We start from the raw sequence: 9,699 nt of genomic DNA on the forward strand, positions 1-9,699 counted from the left end.
GGGGACATCAGGGTTCAGGGAATGGGGACAGCAGGGACAGAGGGGACAGCACAGGCTGAGGAGATGGGGACAGAGGGGACAGGGACAGTATGGGCAGAGGGGACAGCACAGCCCATGGGGACAGGGGCTGCTGGGTTGCCCCAGCCTGGCACTGGGATGTGGGTTAAACCTGGGGCAGCAGGAGGAGAGAGGCTGGGGGAGGTGGAGACGTGAGCAGGAGTGTGGGCAGGGGGTGGGGAGCTGACCTGTCTGGGTGGTGGGATCACCATGGGGAGTTTGGGATTGCACAAGGAGGGTGGGATCACCATGGGGAGTTTGGGATTGCACAGGGAGGGTGGGATCACCATGGGGAGATGGAGCTGAGGGAATGTGACAAGCTGAGCTGGGGAGCTCAGCCAGTTGTGCTTGTCTGGGTGTGAAGCTGGAAATGGGGAAACCAGGAAGAGAAAAGCTGGGAGGATGGAGTGGGAGGGGGCTGCCAGCTCTGGGCTGGTGGAGGGGCTGCCTGAGGGGGAGGCAGCTCCTGCAGCCAGAGGAGGATGGACCAGGCTGGTGCTGAGAGAGGGAAGGCTTCCCATCCTGTGCCAGCACAGGGCAGGCAGGCAGGGAGAGGGAGGCAGGTCAGCCCTCCAAGGGGCAGTAGCACAGGTCTGGGGACATGTGGGGTGGGGAGGACAAGGGGCTGTGGAAGGTGGAGGGAGGCCTGGGCTTGTCCTTGTCCCCAGGGAAGTGCCCCTCGTCCTGGGGCTGTGGCAGCCCTGGCTGCAGGCACGGGGTGGCAGGGCCAGGCTCTGGCAGGTGACAGAGCCCCCATGTCCCCGCAGGCAGGGGTGAGGGACCCTTCCCTGCAGTGTGGTTGGTGTCCCCCTGATGTCCAGAATGGACCTTTCCATCCTCTTCCCTTGCAGTCCCTGTTTGAGCGCCAGGGAATGGCCGCGCACCCGGGGGTCCTGCCGGGAGCTGAGAAGCCCCACGTGTCCCTGCGCAAAGGAATTCCACGGACAAAATCTGTAGGTAAGGAGACCTGGGGGGGAATCCTGCCCTGGAGAGGAGGGCTTGACCTCCTGGAGGGGTTGGGAAAGGCTCAACCCTCTTTCCTGCCTTGTAACCAAAGGTCCTTGAGGACAGGCTGTTGCACGTGGTCTGTACTGAAGGGCTGCATGGTCCTGAGAACCTGCAGCACCAGCACCGGCCCTGCTCCGAGCACCCAGAGGTCCCCCAGGCCTCCTGCCCTCTCAGTCTCTCCATGGCACTGCCAGGGGTGGGGGAGTTTCTTCCCCCAACCCCTTCTGGCACATGAGGGCCCCTGTGTGACTTTCTGCCCTCCCATGTGTCAGCAGAGTTGGGCTGAGCGCAGGGGGGGAGCTGTGAGGGGAAACCTGCCACTAGTCCAGGCCTCATCCATGAGATCTTAGGAATAAATTCTGGGCTGTGAGGGTGGGGAGAGCCTGGCCCAGGTTGCCCAGGGAAGCTGTGGCTGCCCCATCCCTGGCAGTGTTGGAGGGCAGGTTGGATGGGGCTTGGAGCAGCCTGGGCTGCTGGGAGGTGTCCCTGCCCATGCAGGGGGGGCACTGGATGGGCTTCGAGGTCCTTTCCAACTCAAACCAATCTGGGATTCCATGATCTTAGAGGTGAATCCTGCACAAGTGCCCATGGACTGTGAGGACCCTCACAGCACCACAGGGCTGGGCACTCCCTGGCAGAGCAGCTTGCAGTGGGCAGTGGTGTCCCAGCTGCACTTTTGCTTTGCAAACTGTATCCTGGGTGTTTGGTTTATGTGAGAATGTTTGTGAAAAATGCTTCTAAGCAGAACTTGTTCAGGGTTCCATCAAGCCACAAACAGCTGGAAATCAGATTCAAGGGGATCCATGGTGTGAAACAGCATCTTCATCCAGTAATAGGTCATAAACTGGAGAAGTGTTTATTAAATATGAAATTCTTGCCCTTCAAGAGCTTTTTTTTGCTTGTGAAAGAAGAGTCAGTGGCCCAGGAATTCCCTCAAAACCTGCACCTTGTTGTGGGACACTCCTTGTGCAGATTGTCCTGTGGGGTCTGTGCCAAGAGCTGTGAGAGGAGGGTTTGAACTGGGGGTTTGTGCAGCCGTGGGGTTGTTGGGTTGTGTGAGCACAGGGTGTGATGTCCCTGTACCTCTGTTCTGTCCAGCACGGAGCCCCTGCTCCTGGAGCTCCCGGCCCCTGGAGATGCACAGAGGGAGCCAGGAGCAGGACCAGCAGATTTCATCTGCACCAGGAGGGGTGGACAGCAGGGCTGGAGGGGACCTGTCTGATCAGGAGGGGCTGCAGGTGTCACCAGCACAGCACCTGGGCACGAACTGGTGTTCAACACCAGAAGCAAAGCTCAGGCAGCTCCTGGTGATGCTCCGTGCAACGAGCATCTGTCTGCTCCTGGTGAGAGGGGACAGGAGCTCCTGGTGAGAGGGGACAGGAGCTCTTGGTGGGAGGGGACAGGAGCTCCTGGTGAGAGGGGACAGGAGCTCCTGGTGAGAGGGGGCAGGAGCTCCTGGTGAGAGGGGACAGGAGCTCCTGGTGAGAGGGGACAGCTCCTGGTGAGAGGGGACAGGAGCTCCTGGTGAGAGGGGACAGGAGCTCCTGGTGAGAGGGGACAGGAGCTCCTGGTGAGAGGGGACAGGAGCTCCTGGTGAGAGGGGACAGGAGCTCCTGGTGAGAGGGGACAGGAGCTCCTGGTGAGAGGGGACAGGAGCTCCTGGTGAGAGGGGACAGGAGCTCCTGGTGAGAGGGGACAGCTCCTGGTGAGAGGGGACAGCTCCTGGTGAGGAGGGCACAGCAGCTCCTGGTGAGGAGGGCACAGCAGCTCCTGGTGAGAGGGGACAGCAGCTCCTGGCTCCCAGTTTCCCTGCCTCACTGCACACCCAAAGCTGGGCCTCCTAGAAACCAGCTAATTTTTGTGGAGTTCCAGATGAGCTAAAATAGAAAAGAGGCAGAGAGGAGAAGCGGGGCTGGATTGGTTGGGCTCAGAAGCCCTTCTTGAGCTGTCATCTCCCACCCACAGTGACAGGCTCATTCGCTGTACAGTCAGTTGACTGCGTGATAAAAACCACTACTAAAAGCAAGGAACTAGATGAAAAATAAGCAGGGGTTGGCTGGTTGGTTTGGTTTCGTGGTGCTCTGATGGATTTGCATATCACACAGCTGGCTTAGGTTCCCAGGGGCTGGTGACAAAAGATCAGAGCCTGTCGTGTTTGCAGCTAAAAATTCCTTGGGAGCGGGGTGGTTAACCCTCAGCTGGCTTCAGAGGGAGCAGGAGGGAAGAAACACTTGTACAGAAAATGTGAGGAGGAGCGTTGCAGTGGGGAGGCTGATGGTGGGGAAGGAAATCTCTGCCAGGCTTCCAGGACGGCGGCCGCGCCATCTGCTCCAGCAGCACCAGCTCAGCCCTGGGGAGGCGGCGGAGCCACCACGGCCCCGGGCTCAGCAGCTTCCCCAGCTCCCCCCTGGCTCTGCAGGGGTGGCCACAGCCTGTGTCCTTGGCACTGGGGAGCACGACGGGCTGCAGAGGCACCTGGCACGTGAGGTGGTGTCACTGCTGGGGAGGAACAGGATGATGATGAGGAGGAGGAGGAGGAGGAGGCTCCTGCTGCTGGGCCAGCTCAGGGCTGGGGGGGCACCCTTGGCTGCAGGAGGGTCTGGCAGGGTGGGGACAGCTCAGTCATGGGGCTGGGGGCCCTCTAGACCATCCTTCCCCATTCGGATGAACTCCCAACTCTGTCCCCTCTTTTGAACAGGTCATAGAATCATAGAAAGGTTGAGGTTGGGAGGGACCTTAAAGCTCATCAGGTTCCAACCTCCAGGGACACCTCCCAGCAGCCCAGGCTGCTCCAAGCCCCATCCAACCTGCCCTTCAACACTGCCAGGGATGGGGCAGCCACAGCTTCCCTGGGCAGCCTGGGCCAGGCTCTCCCCACCCTCCTGGGGAGCAATTCCATGGTGAGCAGGTCCTGGTGCTCACCCTGCCTGTGGTTGCAGCTTTGAGCTGCAGCAGCCAGAGCGGTGCTGTGAGCCCCAGCTCGCTGGTGGGCAGGAGGCCTTCCTCCTCCTCCTCCTCCTCCTCCTCCTGCAGTCCTGTTGTTGCTGGAGCAGGTGCCAGCCCCGTGCCCCCAGGACAGGGACTCCAGGCCCTGGGATCTGCTCTGCCCCTGGGCAGGGGGTCCCAGAGCCCCCTCAGCTGCTCACGTGTGCGCGGGGGGAGATTCCCACGGGATTGAGGCTGTTGTGGCAACAGCCCCAGGAGCAGCAAGGAGAGCTCCTGTGCTTTCCTGGGAGATGAGCAGGGCCCTTGGCCCTGCACGGGGGGCAGGAGGCTTGTGGCACTGCTGAGCTGTGCTGGGACAGGTACCCATGGCATCATTCCCAGTTCAGAACAGGTACTCTGGGTGCTCAGAGACAGACACTGCTCCGTGCTGGTCACTGGAGGATGCCTTTTGGCTCAGGCCCTTTATTCCTGCCTGTGCTGACCTCTGTGGTTTGAGCCTGGTGATTCCTTGTTGCTCTGGGTAGGACGTGTGTGTGCTCCACCATGATGACCAGAACACAGAACTGTTCTGGTTGGAAAGGACCTTTGAGAACATCCAGTCCAAACATAACCCAACTCTACTGAATTCAGTGCTTAAACCACCTCCCTCAGCACCATCTCCAGGGCTTGGAAACCCCCCCAGGGATGGGGACTCCCCCCCTGCCCTGGGCAGCCTGGGCCAGGCCCTGACAACCCTTGCCAGGCAGGAATTGTTCCCCAGATCCAACCTCAACCTCCCCTGGCACAACTTGAGGCTGTTCCCTCTTGTCCTGTCCCTTGTTCCTGGGGAGCAGAGCCCGACCCCCCTGGCTCCAACCTCCTCTCAGCAGCTGCAGAGCCAGCAGGTCTCCCCTCAGCCTCCTTTGCTCCAGGCTCAACACCCCCAGCTCCCTCAGCTGCTCCTCACAAGTTCTCCAGCCCCTTCTCCTTCTGCTCCAGCCCCTTCCCCAGCTCCGGGGCCCTTCCCTGGACACGCTCCAGCCCCTCCAGGTCCTTCTTGTCCTGAGGGCCCAGCTCTGAACGCAGCTGGACCATGTGCTGTGTGAAGACACCACACGGGCAGTTTGAAGAGACCTGAGAGAAAAAAAATCTATGGCTGTTAGCAAAGGGACAGGTTTGTTTATTGGTCACTGAAGCTTAGTCTTCCAGTTAGGGCCATGGAGGATGGACCAGGCAGAGCAGGTCACAGGCAGCACACAAAAGTCTGGCAGATGCTCTATCCTGATGTCCCTGAGCTGTGTCCAAGGCTCCAAGTGCTGCTGGGGTTGGTCAGGCTCCTGCTCCTGCAGACACCCCAGCCCCAGCCCCCACTGCCTGACACAGCGTTTAGCAATGGGCAAGTGCTGAGATACCAGGGGAAAATGAAGGCATTTCTGACAAATTAACTTGTGATTAACAAGTAATTAATTTCAGTCAGTAGGAGTGGAGCTGGATCAGAGAGCCGTGCTTTTTGCTCCCAGCATTTTAGATAATCTCCACTAGATTCTCTCCCCGTTCCAAGTTTAAAACTGGCAGGAGGGTTTCACTGGTGGTGCAGCTGGTCCCTCACCTTGTGGGAGGACCCTTGTCCTTGCACTGCTCTGCTTGGCACCCTGTGGGGCTGCTGAGCTCTGCAGGGCTCTGTGCAGGGTCCAGCTGCCCTGCCAGGACTGAATGCAGTTCATTAAATCAATAGATCATCAAGGCCTCAGGCTCTGAGCTGCTCCCAAGGGATTGCTGCTGCCTTTGTTCTGCTTCAGAGACTCCCTGAGCAGAACTGCTCCCAGCATGGACAGTAAACAGAGCTCAGCAGTGATTAGTCTCACTCTTAACTATGAGCAGATGCTTCTGTGCTAGGGAAGAGGTTTTGTTTTGTCCTTGTGATCTGATCACTGAGGAGCTTCTGTGGTGAAGACTTTTACAGCTCTCCCTGCCACAGTGGGAGTGGGTGCTGAAAGGTTTTTGGGTAAGAACCTAAGAACAGAGCAGCACAAGTCAAGCCTGGCCCGGGGCTGCCCAGACCAGAGGGTCTCACCTGAAACTGCTGAGGGGACTTTCCAAGGCAGGAAGGGGCTGATGCTGCCCAGGCTGCTGGGGAGCTGCAGAGCTGGCTGCTGCAGGGCTGGGGGGAGGGAGGTTTGCCTGGGTTCAGGGTGCCTGGAGGAGGGTCTGGAAGAAGGAAACCCCCCGGGCAGCCCCAGGACAGCCTGGGCCAGGCAGCTCAGCTCGGAGCTGCTGGAGCCCTGGGGAGGGGGAAGCAGCTCCCTGGGCTGGAGGTGCCTTTGGGCTGCAGGAGCTGGGGAGGGATGGAGAGGTGGATGTGGGGCAGGATCCCACCAGCCACGGATGCAGGGAGTGAGCAGGATGCAGGGAGAGGAGAGGCAGCTTGGGGTGTGCAGGTCACTGGTGCAGGACCCAGGGAGGAGCAGAGGGGCTGTGTCAGAATGGGGAGCTGCAGCTGGGGAAGTCAGAGCCTGCTGAGGACTTGTTTTCTCCCACCTCTCCCACCAGTGATGTCTCCTGATTGTCTTGCTGAGGAGCAGTACGAGATGTTCATTGTCACAGGGATCAAACATCATTCCCACTATTCCAAGGAGCAGGGTTATAGAGGTGGGAGCTTGGGAACCAGAAGGGGAATGGGGCCACTCTTCTGCTGTCATAGGATGAAGGGGAAATTCAGGTTGGAAGCAGGTCTCTAGTCCAACCTGCAGCTGAAAGCAGGGTCAGCTATGAGATCAGATCATCTTGCTCAGTGTTTTATCCAGTTTGATCTTTAAAACTTCCAAGGGTGCAGTCTGCACACCCTTTCTGGGCAGCCTGTTCCTCTGCTTGACTGTTCTCATCATAAAACTTCTCCTTTTAGCCAGTCAGAGCCTCTCATTTCAAGGCCATTGCCTTGTTCCCCTCCCCATGGCCTCTTGTCCTCCCTCCCCTGTGAACAGCCTGGCTGCATCTTCTTGGGAAGCTCCCCAGAAGCACCAGGAGGCTGCTGCTGGGACCCCAGAGCTGTTCCCTCTGCAGGCTGAGCAGACCCAGCCACCCCAGCCTCTGCAGACAGAGCAAGAGCTCCAGCCCTGACCAGCCTGGGGGGGCTTCCCACTGAACTGGTTTTTGGATGCATTTCTTGCACTGCAGCCCCAAAACTGGACACAGTATCTCGGTGTGGTCTCTGTGTGTGGGAGGGGGGGACAGTCTCCCTGCTCTGGCTGGTGCCTCTGCTCCTGCTCAGGCAGCCCAGGACACTTGGCCCATGGTCACCTCCTGCCACCAACCCCCAGAGCTGACCCCAACCAGTCCCCAGCCCGCCCAGTTCCAAGAGCTTTGTCCTTCTCAGGTGAGGACTTTGCATCTGCCCTTGGTGGGTTCAGGGCAATCCAGCCTGTTTAGGTCCTTCTGAGGTGTCCAGCTGGACACTGGACTTGGTGGTGCCCCAGGTATCATTTTCCATAGTTCTCTCCTCCTCTTTTAAGGAAATACAGGAGGAGAGATGATTACAGCAGAGAAATAAAAAATGGGGAACAGAGAATAAAACTGGTAATTGTGGAAGCAGGTGTGTGAAATAAACCAGAAACTGATACCCAGCCATGAGCAGGTTTAGATGATCTCACTGTCCTTTTCACTTGAAATACTTTGCTCTTGACACAGTGTAAGATCTTCAGAGCAGGGACTGAGCTTGCAGGTAGCACAGGGGCTACCAAACCCACCAGTGCTCCCAGCCCAGCAGCTGCAGCAGCCCGTGGCTGTTGGTAGCCACCATCTCCTCTGGCCTGGCAGCCCCTGGCAGCCCCGGCCCCTTTTCCAGATCAGGAGATTGGAGAGAGGAGCAGCAGGTTCCCAGCTGTGCTTGCTGAAGAGCCCCGTGCCAGCCTCAGCAGGGCCTGGCTGCAGGAGGTCAGCACGTCCCCAGGACCAGCTCTGCCCTTGTTCTGTGACAGCCTGGGCCTGGTAACAGAGATCAGTGCTGCATAAATGTCCTTGTTTCAACTCTTGGCCATTCCCAGGTGAGAAGCAGAAACAAGGCTGAAGGCAGGAGTCTGGGGGGATCTTCATGCTGTGAGGAAGAGGACAGTGTCTGCAGAACCAAACCAGGGCTCCATCTAGTGCAGGGTCCTGCCTCAAGCACTGCTCTCGGGCAGGCACTCAGGGAGAGTGAAAACAGGGCAGGAATGGGATATTTCTCCTGAATACCCACCCAGGTGGCTCTGATCTTCAGAGGGTTCTGTGCACAGAAGAGCCCACAGAAGGTGCCTCCTGGGTGGCTTTGTCCAGACTCTCTTTGAACCTGCTCCCACTTCCATGAAAACTGCCCAAACTGCATCCAGCAAAAATAGCCTGGCTTTGAGCACAGGGACAGTCTGGTCCCCGTGATGGGATGTGAAGTTCAGCACTCACTGGCCAGAACATTCCCCATTTCCCCGGCAGCCTCTGCCCTGGGTGCAGCTGCTCCTGTCACACAAGGTGGAGTCACCAAAGCGCTTTGGGTGCGGGTGGACACGACAGAAGAAGCGTTAGAGCCAAAAAAGCTGGTGGTCACCCTGCTGCCCTGCCAGGCCATGGCTTGGTGCCATCTTCAGATGGAACCTTGGGAAGAGCTGAGCTGTGCCTGAGAAGGAGGCACAGCAGAGCAGGATGAGGAAGAGGGGCTGGGTGATGTGAGGGGGCTGGAGCTGGACGAGAGGAAATGCCAGGACAAGAGGAAATGGCCTCAGGTTGTGCCAGGGGAGGTTTAGACTGGAGATTAGGAACTTCCTCACTGAAAAGGTGATTAGACACTGAACAGGCGGTTGAACCACCATCCCTGGAGGTGTTTAAGAGCCTGTGGATGAGGTGCTGAGGGACATGGGTTAGCTCTGGACTTGGCAGAGTCGGGTTAACGGTTGGATGTGATGATCTTAAAGGTCTTTTCCAACCAGAAGGACTCTGTGGTTCTGTGGTGACTCCCACCCGTGTCAGCGCTCCCACCACACCTCAGAGTCACAGCATCACCAAGGCTGGAAAAGACCTTTAAGACCATCAAGTCCAGCCTGTGACCTGACACCCCCACATGGGCTGGATCATGGCACTAAGTGCCACCTCCAGCCTTTCCTTGAACGCCTCCACCACTTCCCTGGGCAGTCCATCCCAATGTCTCATCACCCTTTCCATGAGGAAGTGCTTCCCAATATCCAACCTAAACCCCCTGCCATTCCCCCTGTGCCTGCACTGGGCGGGATTCTGAGTCTCACAAGTGAGGGAGGAAGCTCTGGCTGTGCAGCCAGGGAGCAGGTCAGCAGTGAGGGGGTCAGACTCTGCCTCCCTCGGGTACTTCCAGTTGCTGTAATAGGTGACTTCAGTTTCTGCTGACCCCTGCTTTGGAATCCAGTCTAGCACCTTGCAGCGTGTGTAGCCCCAGAAAGAGGGTGACAGGAGGACAGCAGGGGTGACAGGAGCCCCACGTGGGTGGGTGGCACCGCTGTCTGGCACCTCAGTGGGTGTGAGGCAGGGGGTCTGTTGGAGCAAGGACCCACCTCCCACGGGCTCTGGTCTGGGGGTTCAGCCGGGCTGGGAGGCCGGGGGCGCAGCTGCTGGGTGGGTTTCACACCATGGGGGTCGGGGGTCCTTCTGTGCCAAGTGAGTCAAGGGCTGGGCTGGGCACGTGCCAGGCAAACAGCGGATGACCTGGAGAGGTGG

General features: G+C 58.6%; 1 protein-coding gene across 1 annotated transcript in view; it reads left to right on the forward strand.

The window, feature by feature from the left end:
• SHANK3 (SH3 and multiple ankyrin repeat domains 3) overlaps positions 1-9,699 on the forward strand; it is a gene marked incomplete at its 3' end in the record, with an annotated part of 257,239 nt that overhangs the window by 232,161 nt on the left and 15,379 nt on the right. Inside the window, exon 17 of the mRNA XM_010000321.1 lies at positions 909-1,014. Within this exon, the coding sequence (XP_009998623.1) occupies positions 909-1,014 (106 nt within the window). The remainder of the gene's footprint in view (positions 1-908; positions 1,015-9,699) is intronic.

This window comes from Chaetura pelagica, unplaced genomic scaffold (assembly GCF_000747805.2).
Source record: "Chaetura pelagica isolate M959 unplaced genomic scaffold, ChaPel_1.0 scaffold486, whole genome shotgun sequence".
Classification (NCBI taxonomy): domain Eukaryota; kingdom Metazoa; phylum Chordata; class Aves; order Apodiformes; family Apodidae; genus Chaetura; species Chaetura pelagica.